General features: G+C 39.5%; 1 protein-coding gene across 2 annotated transcripts in view; it reads right to left on the minus strand.

Moving 5' to 3' along the window:
* The window catches only part of SLAIN1 (SLAIN motif family member 1), a 59,252-nt gene that overhangs the window by 11,803 nt on the left and 28,821 nt on the right, over positions 1-18,628 (minus strand). The window contains exons 3-5 of one of the 2 annotated variants that reach the window (XM_072782679.1): positions 5,092-5,241; positions 3,783-3,932; positions 1,398-1,739 (exon numbers count right to left, since the gene is read on the minus strand). In XM_072782679.1, coding sequence (XP_072638780.1) covers positions 1,398-1,739; positions 3,783-3,932; positions 5,092-5,241 — 642 coding nt within the window. The remainder of the gene's footprint in view (positions 1-1,397; positions 1,740-3,782; positions 3,933-5,091; positions 5,242-18,628) is intronic. The other variant, XM_072782678.1, reaches the window with a different exon arrangement.

An 18,628-nucleotide genomic window follows, 5' to 3' on the forward strand; every position in this document is an offset into this window, starting at 1 on the left:
TCTAAGGTCAGACAATGATCCACTGACAACACTGATCAAGATGCAGAGCTAGCATCTGCTGGACAACTAGGATATGATGTCCTAAGACACCTGACAACGTGAAGAGCAACAATTCTAGGTGCCCTTTTCTGAAATTTTTTTTAAAGATTTATTTATTCATGAGAGACACACAGAAAGAGGCAGAGATACAGGCAGAGGGAGAAGCAGGTTCCCTGTGGAGAGCGTGTTGTGGGACTCGATCCCAGGATCCGGGATCACACCCCAAGTCGAAGGCAGATGCTCAACCACTGAGCCACCCAGGTGTCCTGCTTTTCCTGAATTTTAAGATGAGGCTTTCACAAAGCAGATGGAATACACTGCTTCTCTGATATTATGAGCTTTAAAAATTTGAGTTACTAGGACATTCCTTAGCTGCCACTCTTTTCTTTTAAATCTAAAATCTAAAGGTACTAAAAGGGAAATTACGACTAAAATGTTCAATATGTTCAAATGACCTCTCAATTAGCATGGATGATACAAGCACAGAAGAAGAAAAGGTGAAAACTAAAAACATGGTAACAGGTGATCACAAATATAATTTGTATTTGACCTTGCAGTACTTTTAAGTAAGTGGTTTACTTCACCCCAGGACCCGGAAATGGTGCTATCTAGTGATTAAAAAGCTGCAATAATAAATCTGGTTTATTTCTCCACATCATATGGGATTTGCATATGAGAAGTCTGACTGGTCATTAGTGTAACCGCGTAGCTGGCTTAGAAGAGTACATGATTGTTCTCCCTGTAGTTTGGAGGTCAAGGACTATGACTATAACTCCTAGAATGGAAAAGACAGATCATAAAGGAGAAAAGAATGAATATGGAAGAGAGGACACATTCTCTGACCCACCATGTTGACACTGGGGCAGATCAATTTCCCATTATTACACCAAGTCCTCTTTATCCCTCCTACTATACAGATCTTACTCCTAGATGTCAGAAGGAAAGACACATTCAGACTTGCCCTACATCTGGATGTTCCCAAGCATCACACTGTCCATATTTCCCATACATCACTCTGTGTGGGAGGCTCCATGAGGCTCCCCTGGGAGCCCAGCCAACACCACCTGCCTGTCTTGCCCCTGAATGCACAACCACATCAAGATGCCCCTCATGCATGACTCCTGTGCTGGCTACAGCATGATGCTTTTCCTGAGGCTACACATCTGTAAATCTGGAACACACACTCGGAAGCTGGTCAATTTTAGATTTAAACTTAGACCAAACTGATAAGGTCTCGAAGACATACTTAACAAATCTGGGAAATATTTACTAGTTATTTACATTGACCTTAAAACCATTTTTAAGCACATGGGAAAGATCAAAGCATATTAAAATACCAAAGGGCACATATAACCTACCTCCATTGGTCCTATTTGGTTGCTGATCTGGAGTTTGGGCTTGAGGTGAGTAATACTGTTGCTGCTGGTAATTATTTGAGGGAAAGTATTGGGTACTGGGGCTCCTCCTACATTCCCGAATGCTGGAGAAAGTCTGTGAATGGGGAATTCCTCTTTGGAAAGGTGAACATCTTGGAAGACGGGGCTGAGGTGGTGGCAAATGATCAAATTCTTCCTCGTCCTCCAGACTGAATCGATCATATTCTTGATCACTACATGTCCCCTTTTTTCCTGAACTCAATGAAACACTGGAACTATTTCTGGACACAGATGCTGAAGTGGAAGCGTAATCTTGCCTGAGACCTAGGACAACAAGAAATGGTATTATTTTAGGAGACATTTCAATCTAGCAAAAAGTAAGTTGCAATTAAGTATCAGAAGAAAATGTGTGCCACACAAACCATTCAAAGGAAGACCCATTATCTTATTCATAGTTTTCTGAATCCCAAGGAATACTAATACATTTACTTGCCAAACAGATGTCTAACATTAGACGCTTCTGTTCTGCAAAAAGACTGCCCTGATTCCAGAGAAGACTAAACATACTGCTACAATTCATCAATCAATGTCTGTCAATTTCCCCAAATGATCTCTTCTGAAATCTGGGCAGATACCTAGGAGGAGCTACCTGCCATCATTCTGAATAGTATGTTATGGGTTAGACAATTAAAATAATCAAATCTCTATCCAGGTAGGAACTTCTCCTGCTCCCCACCCCAGCTTTCAAAGTCAAAGCAAAGTTTAAAACCTGGGGTACAAAACATTTTCTAACAAGGTCGCCTTTCTGTTCTATTTGTCACTAATATTATCTTTTTCAAAGCATACTGACACTTCAATAGTTTTGGGTCATCCCAAACCACAACTATCTAAAAATAGTCAAACTGGAAGTTTCTAGTTATTTATCTCAGTGCCAATACCACAGTTTTCTTAAAGTAGAAATTGATATTAATCATTTAGCCATACATTTTCAAAAAGAGTCGCTCTTATTTTTACTACTACTGAATGAAAACATAAAGCCATCACTTTCCCCCCAAAATGTATTTTAAAATTCTCCATAAACACCACACTGTTTCCCAGAGTAGCCTGGACTAATTCTGAAAGCAGGAAATGGTCATGCTTCAGTGAAATGATACTTGGCTGTTTCTACTTATGCTGACCTGAAAAGATAACTCCAGAACAAGTCTAACCCAGTCCTGTGCTCTCTCACTGTGCCTTCTGATGCCTTTCTAATACCCTTGCAGTAGTTCCCTCCTAGATGATGTTAACCTTACTGCAGAACCAGTGATAAACTGTCCCATTTCTAATTATCTTCTCTTCCATCATTATTTATCCTGAGAGGTTTATCAATGCAGTTTTATTGAGCTTATATTAAGAAAACTATAAACTCACATGTGGTTCTAAGAAATAAAAGAGAATGCTTGTGCATTCTGCCCAGTTTCCCTCAACGGTAGCATTCTGCAAAATTATAGAGTAATATGAGAGCTGAGATATCATGATATAAACCCATCTTGTTTAGATAAGTCCCAGTTGTACTCAGGTAATATAAGTATTAAGTTCTATACAACTTTATCACCTGTAGGATAAAATATCTACCACCAGTGTCAAAATGCCAAATAGTTCCAAAAATCCACAAAACACAAAAATCCCTTGTGTTGTCCTTTTATAACCGCATCTACTTTCCTCCAGAGATCCCACACCCTGTCCCTAACTCCCATCAACCACTCATCTGTCCTCCATTTCTAAAATGTTCTCATTCCAAAAATGTTATATAAAGGGAATTATGCAGTATGAAATCATCTTTTTCACTCAGCATAATTCCTGGGAGAGTCATCCAAGATGCTGCCTGCATCAGTAGTCCGCTCCTTCTTCCTGCTGACTAGTACTCCTGGGTATGGGGATGCCACAGCCTGATTAACCAGACACCTTCTGAAGGACATTGGAGTTCATTCCAGTTTGGGGCTACTGCAAATAAAGTACTACAAATATGGACAGGTTGTTGTGTGAACACAAATTTCCACTGCTCTGGGATAAGTCCCCATGACTGCAACTTGCCTGGGTCTATGGAAATTGCATGCTTGGTTTTGTAAGAAACTGACCAACAGTTTCCACAGTAGCTATACTACAATGTCTTTATATTAATGTATTTTGATCAGAGTATGTCCTAATACCTTTCGATGCCCAAGAGAGCCTCAGAAACACTGGCCTCCCTACAAGGTAGAGTAGTTATAAGAAAAAAATTTCATGTTTACTCATTACCTGGGGAGAACTTCCCAAGCCTCCCTACCCCCTTACATTTCAGGTAGAAGCCTCTGGGTTAAGAAGTTTTCTACTTTAAAAAGAACATACTTTCTTCTTGGAGACGAGCCATGATCTGAACATCAGTGAGATCCTGTAACTTATATCCCATGGAGATAGAATCATCTTCCAATTCTGAAGTACTCAGCTCACTGTCTATAGAGGACTGGGGGCTGAGTGGGGAGCCCCTGGAGGTGTAACCTAAAAACACAAAGGGAATACTTTATTATTTAGTCTAAAGAACTGATATCTACATAATGCTTTACAATTCTTGTATCAAGTCAGCAATTTTTTCCATTTTCAAACTTTCACCAAAAAGCGACCAACACATCACCATTTAACAGTGAGATGATATGCACATCTTTCAGATGTTCATAATTCACATATACAAAGCCATTTGTTTTTTCAAATTCAATTTTCAATTAAAAAATGTCATTCTGTACTATACACCCCAAAAAATTAAGAGAGTAGATTTTGAAGTGTTTTTTTTTACTACATTAAAAAATACATATATTACCAGTGCTGAAATCTGCATCCCAGTAGGTAAGTCTGTATCTAAAGGCATTAATATACGAATATATATCCATGTTCACTTTCAATTAATAATCAGATATGCTTATCTATGGTAGTAACTGATTATTAAATTATAATCTGGTCTGTTTTTCAAACAGGTACAAATAGTGCTATGATTGAATAAGAACATCACACATAAAAGGCACACATATATACACAGAAGCATATACAAAACCTTAATAAAGGAAAGAGTACAGTAATCACAGGAGACTTGTAGTCACCCACGAAAGTAAAAAAAAAAAAAAAAAAAAAAAGCAATGGCTTGGGTAATAGAACGAAGGAAGAAAGGACCCAAAAGGAAAGAAACTATAGGAATGGAATCACACCAATGTTGAGACAAATAAGGAAAGGGTAAGAACTTCATCTCACAAAAAGCTACCATGGCTATTTTTTCTGTGTAGCTCTGGCTTAATAAAAAGCTATCAGAAAAATAAAATTAAAGAAAAAAAAACGAGACCATAAAAAGCTTATTTTCCTGAATCATGATAAAAACACTTGAACTGTGCTCAACATATAATATTAAAGGCACACTAAGTGTTTGGAAACGTGACCGGACACGTATATTTTTGCTAACTAGGGAAAACTGCCTACGACACACAATTGAGAGCATGTTCCTGGTGCTAAAGTACAAATTAACGCTTGCCCTCTCTCTGTACTCAAAGTAAGTGTGTGGCACACACTGTCCATTATGAGATCACCCTCAACTTTTCCAGGAAAGATGATATTTAAGCTGTTCTTACTGACTGAATGACAATGCAAGCGGCTAGTTAAGAAGTTGAAAGATTACCTGTTCTTTCAGGTGTTAGTATTGCTTTATTTGAGGTTTTAGAGAAGCTGGGAGTATTAATGCCATTGCTATAAGGGCTGAGTCTTGCAACAGGACTGTAAGGAAAAGCCAGTGAGACATTTGAAGAGAAGAGACTCCGCCATCGGCTAGCTGTCACAGAAGCAGAGAATAAACAGCAGCAGTTAGCTATCCGGAAGCAGATGCTGATTTGTCAGAGGGAGAAAGGGAAGAGGTTAAAAAAAAAAAAATGAAGAGACAAAGCAACTTTTCATCAAGATAAATGACTTCCATTTATCTAAGGCAAAACATGTAAAAACAGGCCATTTCAGATTTAGGGTCCAATGGATACCTTCATTTAAGAATTAGTAACCAGCTTGATTAAAGCCAATATGCCTATGTAATAATGAGAACTTCTGAATTTCTACATTAGAAATGTTTTCTACCTTCTATTTCTACACAAGGATTTAAGTGTTTTGTAGTAATGTAAAAAGGTCAGCATCAAAAACAACCCCGCAAACTTAGAAACTGTGGGGAATGTTAATATTAATGATACACAGTCCTATATTTTTTCCTAAGATTAATTTTCAACCCATTTAATATCGGAAAATCTTATCAAGAAATTTTTATGGAAACCTGCTCTTGGCTTACAGGAGAAATTTAATGGGACTACTGCCTTTCTGAATAGAGTCCAAAACAAGGCTCATAGAAAAACAATACAAAAATCACAAGAGAAAGATTCATAATTTAATGACAGCTATTTTTGATGGCAGGTGTGGAGATTAACTAGTAATTTGCTGGATTTTTTTCAATAAAAACTATTTGCCAAATTTTCTGTATGGAACATGTGTTACTTGTGTGACATTTAAAAGTAGTATGATACATACATATTATTACTTTAATACTTTAAAATAAGGAACAAAAGGGAATATTACCTACAATTGGCAAATGATCCAATTCTTACATGATTTCACCTGGTCTAATTAATATATTTCCCTCCTCCCAAATTGCCAACCCCTGCTATTAGTTCTTGAGATCACGAAAAAGACCTCAAACTGTAAAAACTTAAGTCACATCAAACATCATATACTCTCCCTTCCAGGGAAACAAATTACTCTGGTAGGAAAATCCATTTTTCTACAAAGCAATCATTTAGACACGTACTAACAAGCAGGATAGGAGGGAACAGGTAAAAACTCTAGATGAGGTTAAACATCACTTAAGGCAATAACTTTGTTTGCATTTGCTGGAAATTTGACAAAACCTGGAGACACAAGTATAAAAAGGACCTCTGTAACATGCCTTCCCCAGACCACTTTTAATGAGCACTGCTAATGAGCGGGGGGGGGGGGGGGGGGGGGGGGGGGGGGGCTGAAGTGTTCAAAAATGGGCAGTGAGATGGAGAGAGAGAAACTAAGGGATGTGGGAGTCAAGAAAACAATCAGCTCCAAAACTGGGATGATTAAAATTCTTGCAAAAAATATCACCACAGTTATTTAAAAGAGCAAACAAAACGTTTCCTCCTCTTATTTTAGAGCAAGAGTTCTGGAGAGAAGTACTATCCCATTCCAACAAATACATTTAAAAAAACAAACAACCACAACAAAAAACCCTTTTCCCCTGTAGGTGAAAGACCAAGGCAAAGAAACTGCATTCACAGTGATCCCATTTTGAGAATTCACGAGTGTCTGGAAGGGGCCACTGCAGTGCAGCCTCGCTCCTGGCTGACAGTGCTCACCTCACTTACCTGGTATGTAATTACATGGGGGTGAAGTAGCCCTTCTCTAGCTAAGTCAGAGTGGGGACCCATGGAGCTGGCATCCCCAGTTCCCTAACATCTACACATGTAAACCTGATCCCCAAATACACTGAGAGATAGGGGTTAATAGGCAGCACTCACAAGGTAGCTGTTCACACCTTCAATCTCTAGGACTCCAAGTTTCTCATTAAAATTCTATATATATTTTTTAAAAAAAGATCAATAGCTCTTTGTGACAGCTAACTTGCTTAACAGATGATGTTTGATCATTTGCCAGGCAAATTACAGTAACTGCGTGTTCTCACCCACAGATGCAGGCGACAACGCATCCCGAGTAAACAGCATTCATTACTTTGCACAATAACTACTGTGACCCAGCCTCCCAGTACAATGGCACAGTGATTGTGGCAATGACAGCACAATCCCGACTAAGAACACAATTAGCCTCTATTGCAAGAAAGAATGCTCCACATTGTCCTTTGGCATGGAGGTTTTTAGAGGAGGGAGGAGAATTATCATGGGGGCAAGCTAACAAAACAACAATGTTAAACTAGTGTCCAAGGCTGTGATGGAGGAGGAGAGGTGAAAGGAGCGGAAGCCATTACATCCTAGTCATTCTTCACTATGTAGCCAAAGGGTTATAGTAACAGGAAGCATTTTTATGGTTTTGGTTTTTTTTTTTTTTTTTTTTTGAATAAAACTCTACACCCCAACATGGGGCTTGAACTCACGATCCCAAGATCAAGAGTCCCATGCTCTACCGACTGAGCCAGCCAGGTGCCCCGCCCAGGAAGTCTTCTTACTGAGCATAAAACAAAGGAACTTTCTAAAGGGCAATCTTATCTTTTTCAGTCAATTAATTTAATGGATTTTTCATATGAGGATGTGAAGTCATTTGAGAGGCTCAGTGATGATTGCAATGACCCTAAAAACAGAGTAAGACAATGCTGCTGAAGGAGAAAACAGGTAATAAAGTTCTGAACAGCAGGTTTCCCCATGCTCCACAGCAAAGTTCTACCCATAAGTCAGCCGCTCCTCAAATTTAGTCCAAGCCTTTGGAACAAGAGCAGAACTGGGCCAGACCCCAGAATGCACTGAAGATTTTCATTCCCAAATATCTTAAGTTGGCCTGCTTCCCACAAGACTGCTTTCCACATGTTCTCTGTGGACTTATAACAACTTCCTTCATCAAGATGCTCGCCACCTCGTACCACATGAGTGACATCTATTCTTCAGCCAACTTGTAGCCGCTGCCACCACTGCCCCCTGCAATCCTGCTCTGAACAGCATGACCACGGCTGCATTGGTCGGATACTATTTAAACTGTATTACTCTCTTACATTCAAGTACTGCAATGGCTTTTCGTGGCACACAGGATCTGGAAAGCACTCAGGATCATCTCACCAGGACCATTCCCCACTGCTGTACCCTCCTGCCCACTGCTAGCTTTTCTGGCTTCCTTGCTCACACGCTTATATGGCAAAACCTTTTATGTTGCCTCCCTCATCTAACAAGCATCTTCTACTGAAATGAATTTGTTAAAGTACTAAGGTGTGGATGGATCCCTCACCTTTCTGCAAAAAGAGCGTCTAATTTATTTCCGGTACATTTTCAAAGTTGACAAACTTAAAGAATAAATTACAAAATCTGTGAAGCTATTTTTGGACATCACTAGGATTATATAATGTCCCCAAGAAAAAGTGTAATAAATGTTCCAGTGATAATATCAAGAAAAATCACAAAGCACAGGAGATGCAACAGGTTTAAGAAAGAATCTAAATTTCTTTAATTCTCCACAATTAAAATTATTATTAATAAAAAAGTTTCCAGTAACAATGCCATTCCTTCCATGCCTTCCCTAGATTATAGCAAACACAGTAAATGTTCAGATTTTTGTTGAATACATTGATCTCTGCATATAATCAAAAATCAAATTTAAGAGTATAACTTAATTTGCATAACAGGAAAAAGAATAACTGATCTAATGAGAAGCTCAGTAATAGTCCTCAAAAGATCAATGCTTTACAAAGCTAAGAGTACAAAAATAAGGCAGTGCTATTTTTCCAGAAATAATCACATTCATACTTCCTTCTCACTCTTGAGATAGCCAGTTCAGTAGCTAATATAATGTCTGGCACACAGTATACAAAGTTCAATGTCATTAAAATCTTGGCGAATTCACTAATATTTCCTACCTCAAACCATTCTACCATTCCTATCTTAACATCTAAATGATTCTGCCCAACTCCTTAAACTTATTAACTATAATTTAATACACACAGTAATTCTGAAGACAAAAGACAGTTTAGACACCTCAGCCTAACTAGAGGCTCAATGAAGAAATATACCTGTAGGAGCACATCCCTTCAATACTTCCTAACAGGGGCAGCCTGGGTGGCTTAGCGGTTTAGCGTGATCCTGGAGACCCAGGATCGAGTCCCACGTCAGGCTCCTTGTATGGAGCCTGCTTCTCCCTCTGCCTGTGTCTCTGCCCGCCCCCCTCTCTCTCGCTCTGAATAAATAAATAAAATAAAATAAAAATACTTCCTAACAACTACTAGGTTATTAAACTTTGTGTGTGTGAACCTTCTGGTTTCCAGCTAAATGACTTTATATTACTGATGACTAGGAGCTATGACTGGGGAACTGACACATCCAGGATTAAACAGGAGTCACTGTCTTAGGATAAGCTAGTTCCTGCAATGCTACATTGCACAGTTACAGGGAAGGGTTGTGCCAAGAACGCTAGTTGACAGTGAACCATGCAAGAAGGCAACAAAGCTTCCTCAAATTCTTAAAATGCTACCATTTCTTACAATCAAAGAAACTGTTCACAAAAGAGCTAAGAACATTTCGTGGAATTTCTATAAATCCTACTTCCAACAGTATAGCATCTGAGTTAGGTGAAGAAGTACTGGAAGGCAGTATTCTTACGCTTTCTAGTGGCTTCTAATAGTACAGCCACATTTCTAATCTATGGTCTGAATGTTTGTGTCCCCCAAAATTCACATTGAAATGCTAGCCCCCAAAGATGAGGGTGTTACAGGTGGAGTCTCTGGGAGAAGCTTACATCAAGAAGAGGACAGAACCCTCATGAGTCGGATTAGTGCCTTATAAATATAGAAGAGGCTCCAAAGAGCTCCCAGGGCCCTTCCAAAATGTGAGGACGCAAGAGGTCCACAACCTGTCAGAGAGGGTCCTCCATGTCCAACCGTGCTGGCACCTGATGTCTGATGTCCAGCCTCCAGAATGGTGAGCACTAAAACTGCTGCCATTTATAAGCCACCTATTCTGTGGCATTTTGTTATAGTAGCTTGAACAGATTAAGTAAGATACAGGAGAACATTTCTCTAGAAAACAAGCCCTGATCTTCCCTACTTCTATCCTGTTTCTCCTTTCTCATCTAAGAATAAGACCATAAAAGGCAAAACTGCAGCTTGTAGAGACCATGGTTCCATCTAATTTGCCACATTGTCTTATCTCTCACGCAAAGCAGGTGATGCAGTATCACCACTTCAGAAGGCCAGAATGATCCCGGAAGTGTGAAGAAATCAGTCTAAAGCAGCCCTATAGATGTTTCACTTCTTCTGTCTTTAAGAAGTCTGATGAAAACTCATAAAAAACAGAATGTAGATCTGTTGTATTAAAATTCACAGAACTGCTTTCTAAATAAGTCATAGTTCTCTATCTCCTTGTTCACAGCTCCTCTCAGCTCCCCAAATTTATATTCTTCTTCCTCCTTCCCTAACCTAGAATCTTCCTTGAGAAACTGGCCACTGTCATTTAAATCTTCACAGGCAACACCTTGTGTTATCCCTGAGCCAAAAAAAAAAAAAAGAAAAGAAAAGAAAAAGTGAAGTGCTTCAGAATGATGCAGATACCCAACAATTTACAGACCACACCCAGAGTCATCTCTTCCTTCAAAATTTACCAACAGATCTAAAAAACAAAAAAGCAAAAAAAAAAAAAAAAAAAAAACAACAAATATTAAAGGTCAGCATCCAGTAGTCATGCAGATATCTTTCAAAGACACACACAGCACACAGTTACTTCCCTGCTCCACAGTCATTCTGAGAAATCTGGCCCTGATGCTCCCACCTGCTTCTTAAAATTCATTTCTCTATTCATTTGGGCAGGCACCCACAATGGGACTATAAAGTACCAGATGCTGCAGATACTCAGATGAATACAACACGATGATTGCTCTCTTCTCCTTCCCACTCCAATTTCTAAAGACCAGCTTGTGTGGAAGGCAGGCAAGTAAGATATACATATGATGCGATACAGGAAGGGTCCCATGAAGTACATTCACAAAGTGAAGACAGTGATTAACTTTCCAAGAGAGTCCAAAGACTTCATGGGAAGATGTTATGTTCAACATGGCTCTGGAAGGCTGAAGAGTTCATCCTGTATGGTACAATACCATTCCAGGTGGAAATAACTTATGTGAAGCCATGGAAGAAAAAGCAGTGCACATTCAAGGAATGGCGAATGCTGTTGGGGCTGAAGTATAGGTGTGTAGGGGAAGAACTGGGGCTGGAGGGTGGGTAGGGGCAGCTTCCACACTCTCATTAGGAGGATGTGCTTTAATATTCGTGTTTTGACTGAGAAGGAGAAAGGCATGGTAGGTATGTGTTTTATGAAGATGACATAAATCATCACATAGATGATGGACAATTTGGGTAGAGAGTGACAACTGGAAGAGCAATTAGGAGGCTTCTCAGCAGAGCTGGTGAGACATCAGAAGGTACTGAACTAAAGTATCAGCAGAACATTTAATGAGAACACGTTAAATAAGCTACATGTGAGCTAAAGAGGAGTTATCTGATGATCCATAGGGAGTGGAGAAAAGGAGGCAGCCAAAGCTAACACATGATTTCTAAGACACTGATTCCATCCACTAAGACAGGCAACATGAGATGAGCATGCTTAATGAAAGGAGAAAACGAGCTGAATTTAAGATAGTTATAGGACATGCCCACGTGCTAGTGCCCACTGAGGAGGTGGGAATCAGGAAAGAAGCTAGAGAGAAAGTATCTGGGACACTTGAACAAGGAGGTGTTAGATGAAGCCATAGGCATGAATGAAATCACCCAAGGAGAATGTACATAAGGAGAACAGAAGGGACTTAAGGAACATTTACGAGGGTAGATAAAGGGGGACTTGGTAACAGAGACTAAGAAAGGTCACTGAGAGAGAATTCAGGAGCTTGAGGATCAGCAGAGGTCCCAAAACACTAAAGATAATGATGGGATGCATCCTGGAAGCAGCAGTTAATATGGGAATCACTGATGAGAGGTCCTAAAAGGGAAATAAAGAAATGCCAACTATCTAGACAATTGGGCCACTGATGGGAGCAGTTCAACAAAGGAGCTAAAAGAGAAATCTGTGTTCATAGATCAAGTATATATAAGATGAGAGAGAAGAAATAACTCTTTCTAGAGAGATCTGGCTTTAAAGGTACGAAGAAATAGGGTTGTAGTTTACAAAGCATGAAACTCAAGGAAGAATATTTTTAGGATAAGGGGAAAGAGCAGCATATTAATAGAATGAGAAAAACAGAACCAGTGGAGAAAACAGGAGTCTGCTGAAAAGGGGAATGCACTGAAGGGAGGTCTCAGATCAAGAGGAATGGGACAGAGAGATAAGGTAGAGGAAACTGGGAAGAGAGAGAGTTACTCCTTCCTCTGTAACTGGAGGCAAAGCTAGTGAGAAGACAGAGAATGCAATAATGGCCTCTTTTATCTATAAATAGAAGGTAATGAATGTGTTCATAAGGCAGAGGCTGGAATAAAGAACCAGTGTAGCAGTAGTAATGGCCTTGCCCCCACTGGGAGAAGTCCAAGTGATTGCCCAGATGAGTCGGTAACAATATGTGAGTCTAAAAAAATTATTTGAAAATATTCAGGTATAGATAGTTGACTATCCTATTGACTACAAGGTTATCTGCCACTGGAAAATTTTAGAGATCTTTGGTAAGATCTTGGTAAAGGGACTTAAAAGAAGGGCTAGAGAGCTGTGAAAATCAGAGATCACAGCAACAGGCTAACGCAAGAGTTGGCCAACATTTTCTGTAAAGGGCCAGCTAGTAAAATTTCGGGCTTTGCTGGCCATACAGTCTCTGTTGCAACTACTTAATTCTGCCATCATAGCAATATAGCAGCCACAGGCAACACATAAATGAAAGAATGTGACCATGCTCCAATATAATGTTATTTATATATGGAGAGTGGAGTTTCATAAAAATTATGGGTTGTGAATTTTTATTTTTCCCAACAATTTAAAAAGTGTTTGGCACTCTTTTATCTCACAGGCCATACAAGAACAGGCTGAAGGCCAGATATGGCCAGAGTTTGCCAACCCCTGAGCTAACATACCTTCCAGTTTTATAATATTCACTCTGGAGAAAGCACAGGGTTAGAACTGCATTTTAAGGGCATGTCAGCTGATGCAATATTAACAATGACGGCCAACAGTATACTTCTTTATTGCAATTTTTCGTAACATATTATAACAAAGATCAAAACATTATAAGGACATTGGACTATGAATCCAGACACCAGAATTCCAGTCTCCATCCTGTCACATGCTAGGTCTCATATGGAGAAAGTCATGTAACATCTTAGTGTTTTGCAGGGCTGTGGCAAGCACAAGACAAAAGTTTGCAGCATGCATTCACAAACTATAAAGTATTTTTTTTTTAAAGAAGCCTACTGAAAAGTTACAGCAAGTTGGAGCAAAACCATACTCCAAACCCAGATGGGGAATGTTCTAGAAGCTAACTAGGAGAAAGGAGGAGAATACAGAAATGTTCTGCTCTTTCACTCTTCCTAATTCTCAGGCATTTTTACCTATCTTCTCAAAATGATGGGCATGCTTTCTACATCATGTCTCATCTAGACAATTTCACAGACTCGGTCTTTCCTCAACTAGGTCTGAGGCAAAGTACCAAACCTTAAACATTCAACTCTGATGAAGGCAGGTCAACAGTGCTCACTTCTGTATCCAAAGACTACCTCAGAGGAAACATATGTCCCAAATGCCACATTTTAAGGGCTATGGTTTCTTCAAAACCACAGGTTCCCAAAGTCATATCTTTGACACTTAAATAATGATGTTCTCTACCAGTGTCCTGGAAGGTTAAGGCCAGAGAAGGAAAGGGGAGATAAACCGTCAATCCTCAACTTTTATTCCTTCTTCTCACAGCAGGTGGGCGGGCATCAGTACTGAGCCAAGCAACTGGAGGAATTCCATACATGGCCCTTCACTAACACCAGTGACAGAGTGGTCTAAGATCAGGGAAGGGAGAGGAGGCATCACCTCTTTTAATACCTGCGATTCTCCTACATTGGCAGGAACTTTTATCCAAACCACAGCATTTTGGTCTAAAGCCACACACCACCAGGGCAAGATGATTCCTATTTTCATGAACCATCTTCTCAGCTATAAACTTCCCAGGTGATCATATTATATTTGTCTACATCGAGAGGCTACAGATAGATCCACTCAAAAATCTGCACTGAACTTAAAGGAATTAAGGAACCTAGGTGAAGACAGTATTTTACTGGTTCATTTTTTTTTTTTTTAAGATTTTATTTGAGAGAGAACAAATGCGGGGGAAAGGGAGAGAAAGGGAGAGGAAGCCACAGTCTCCCCACTGAGCAAGAAGCCTGACGAGGAACTCTATCCTAGGATGTTAGGATCATGCCAAAGAAAGAAACTTAACTGAGTGAGCCACCCAGGCACTCCTACTGGTTCACTCTTATAAACAGACTGCCCAGACTGAAATATAAGTTTTCTTAAGGAGCTTTAAGTACACATTAAGTAAGCACTACTGACTTGGCCCCAGCTTGAGCAAGCCCCTTGGGGTAGGAACATATGGCTTGCAGCTTATCTGATCTGCTATTTTTATTGGGCAAACTTGGGTAGCATTAATTCCTCCACCGCCCTCTACGACCTGATTGAATATGTACATGGGAGCTGGGAAATCCTGCTACTTTTTTGATATAGGTGTTCTTAGCACTCTTTGACAGACATACACAAAGTAAAAAAGATTCAACTATTATGCATTTGCTAGTGTATTCACCTAAGGAGAAGGGTATCCCTCCCTAATTGGTATTCTTAGTGACTATTTATTCAGGATAAGTTCATTAAGTATACTTATAAGTCAATATACATACCTGCATTTGTTACATGTTAACACATATTTATATTTATAAACCTGTTTGTGTTATATGCTAGTATATATACATATTTATGTGTTTAAATATATATTTATACACACTGTCCCAGAACACTGTAATACTCAATATTTATACTTCCAGTTGTATTCAAAATGTAACAACTTAAAACATGACTTACATACCATCTTTAAGAAACACCTAATAAAAGATCATTTACCCATAAAAAATAATACCTAGAGCTAATCAAGAAAGTCACTTTCAACATAAGGATTAAATAAGTTTTAGAATATATGGTTTAAAAGTAAGGGATTATACACCTGCAATGATTAGCAGATAAGTGTTTAATTCTTGAATAAGAATTATAAAATTTCACCATAGAGTATTATTATTTAACCACATTTATTCCATAGGGATCTGACTTTTGTAATTATTCCTGATCTGGAATTTAGTAGGTCAAACGTTTTCTAGGTCTTAATAGTAAAGGAAGACTTGCTAGTTCATGGGTATAGTCGTCACCATGAAAATATTAGACTTTCTCTACTTCTCAGACCTTAACCAGTCCCAAGACCACATGCTGAATGTTCTTCTCGTTCTGTAGATCTTCTCTAACAAGGGCAATGGCCTAAAAACTGAAAAATTAGTGGTTCAAAGGGGATATTTTCTGGAGTCAGTCAACTTGTTTCCACTTCATCACTGGTTAAAGTGGAAGATAAACTGCCAACTCCAAGCACACATGGACCAAATTCAGCGTTGTCCAAGACCAGAGTGAACTCTGCCTGCAACTTCACAAACGATCAGACATCCCATCTCCAATTAACAGGGGAGATTAAAAAACAAATCTGATGTCAGCAAGAACTACACTTCAAAGACACGTTTAAAAATGTTCTTTTTGGGATCCCCTGGGTGGCTCAGTGGTTTAGCAACTGCCTTTGGCCGAGGGTGCGACCCTGGAGTCCCGGGATCGAGTCCCACGTCAGACTCCCGGCATGGAGCCTGCTTCTCCCTCCTCCTGTGTCTCTGCCTCTCTCTCTCTCTATCATGAATAAATAAATAAATCTTTTTAAAAAAAATTTTTAAATGCTCTTTTATAGATGTCATTTTTCCCCTTAGGCCTGACTACTGTGCCTTTAATCAAATATAAGAATCATGAAAATGGCCACAAAATGTGAGAAGTCAGCCTCTGTGAAAGTCCTAATGTAACCTGAAAAGAACAAGGGAAAAGAGTGACCTAATAATCTGCCAATGATGTGATGTTGTTATGCAGATTTAGACAGCTGCTTCTAAGTTGGAAGACAGCCACCATACAAGCCATGACAGGCAGCTACGGTGACCTCCAAGTTCTATGTATCAATAACAAGGTAAGTTAAGGAAGATGCTACAGTCCAATTCTAGAAGAAACAGGCTCGATTATCTCATGTCTGAAAATAGCATTTCCTCTTCTTTTTGAAAGGGTAAACTAAATCACCAATGAGAACCTTCCTGCTCTTGACCATGTCCAGTGTGTTAGGAAATGCAAGCCCAACAGGCTACTAAAAAGCCCTGTGCGCTCCTGAATAGGAAAAGCAACAGAAACAGAATTTGGATGATCCTTCCTCTTCAGTATCTCCTGGGCTAAATACTTTCTTCTAATAAGGAACATAACTCATGTGCTTATAGTCCCGTGGCAGAAAAGGCCTCTGACCCATTAGTCTTGAATGATGATAGAAAGTAAGCATATACAATTAAGAATTTTGATGAGGAAAAAACTATTTTCTTGGTCCTAAAAGTAACCACTGCATGATTTTATTAAAATGCCTGCACATGGGGATCCCTGGGCAGCTCAGTTGCTTACACATCCAACTCTTGATTTTGGCTCAAGTCATGATCTCAGGATTCTGAGATACAGTCAGAGGACTGCACTGGGCATGGAACCTGCTTAAGATTCTCTCCCCCTCAGCTGTCCCCTAACAATTAATTAATTAATTAATTAATTAATTAATTTAATGTCTGCACATGGAAAAACATTAAAACGCATATAAAAAGGTCTAAAACAGGAATATCTTACCCTTCCCCACCCAAGATCCACTTTCCTGGAGTTTTGTTTGGGAATCTGAGGACAATTATAGAACTACTATATAACTTTAAACAGATAAACTAACATCACTTTGTTGCCCTTTGACTCCCCGCAGTGAAAAGGTCAGATATGGAGCCCACACACTCCCTCCGTCTCTTCCCTTCCACTCCCTTCCACCTCCAGATTTTGTGGTTCTGTTTTCACACCGTCAAGGTCTATTAGTTCTCCATTCTGTTCAATAGCTGTGATTGGGACAACTTTAAGGTGATCATCAGATGCTAAACCACATACAGGTGGTGTTTCAGTGCCCTGCTGGAAGCATGGTTCACTGGGGAGCTGAGTATGGTCAGAGGGCCCAGGGAAAGGAAAGGAATAGTCTGGCTCTAGAGCCCAACCACTCGGTAAAGAAGGTTACACACCTTTAGAGTCCACCCATTTTCTCATTCCTGGCTTCTCCTGGGTTCCTGGGTCACCTCTGCAGCCACTCTTTTCCAGGCCTCATGGATCTTCTTTCCTTGTACTTTTTCCACCATTAAAACAGGATGCAGAAAGCAAATTTTCTAAATCTTTGCAAAACCCAAATCCTCTACTGTTTGTCTCCACAATCTGTGATTTGCCTGGATACATTACAGTTTGAAAATATCTTTCCTCAAAACTAAAAAGACAGTATTCCTTTTTCAGCTAAGCATCTAGTATCCCCTATGAAATGTCTGAGGTCTATTACACTGCAGATAACCTGTTTCTTCTTTTGAACATCTGTAGCAGTGTAAGCCTTGAAATTCAACAACCAGGATGTCTAGGTTTAGGTCTTTTCTCATCCATTTTAGTTCATATGCTGGGGAGTTGTCTTTCTTGAGATCAAAGAAATTTTCCTCTATTATTTATTCCTCCTTCCTCTCAACTGTCTATTCCTGCTTCTAGAACTGTTAAAGATAAGAGGTTTGGATTATGCCCTCCATGTCCTCTAACTTCTCTCATATATTCTCTTTTGGGGGGGATTTTGACAAATATGGATAAGCAGTTTGGTTCTTAGCCCTGTCCATTCCTATTCCAGTCACTTTCAAGAAATTAAAGAAGACTAAAAATAATGATCTGACTGCTGCTTTTTCCAGCAATCTGTTCATGTTTAAAGGTGCATTATTCTCTTAACTCTAAGCACACTGAGTTCTCTATTCCCTTAGCTTCTGGTTTCCTACAAAGTCAGCAGATCTGTTTTGTTAATGTTATTAGTTTCCCCAAAAAGCAAACGAGACTTGGTAACTGGTCTATATTTATGAATACAGACTATATTAACCTAAGTAACTGGCATGAGTTTCTTCTGCACCAGCATAGGTATTACCCCAATAGGTCTCCAACATAAAAGAAAGACAGATAACAGGCACTACATAAATGCCTGGATTATCCCATATGCAAACTTTCCATGAGATGCCTAGATGGGCAGCAGCAGAGTAGCTGAGGATCCCAATGGTGCAAAGTCGGGCGATCTTTATGCTAGGAGTGGACTGCTTTACAAGCTCATCTAACAGTCCTCCTAGCCCTGCTCAG

The sequence above is a fragment of the Canis lupus genome, chromosome 17 (assembly GCF_048164855.1).
Source record: "Canis lupus baileyi chromosome 17, mCanLup2.hap1, whole genome shotgun sequence".
Taxonomy (NCBI): Eukaryota; Metazoa; Chordata; class Mammalia; order Carnivora; family Canidae; genus Canis; species Canis lupus.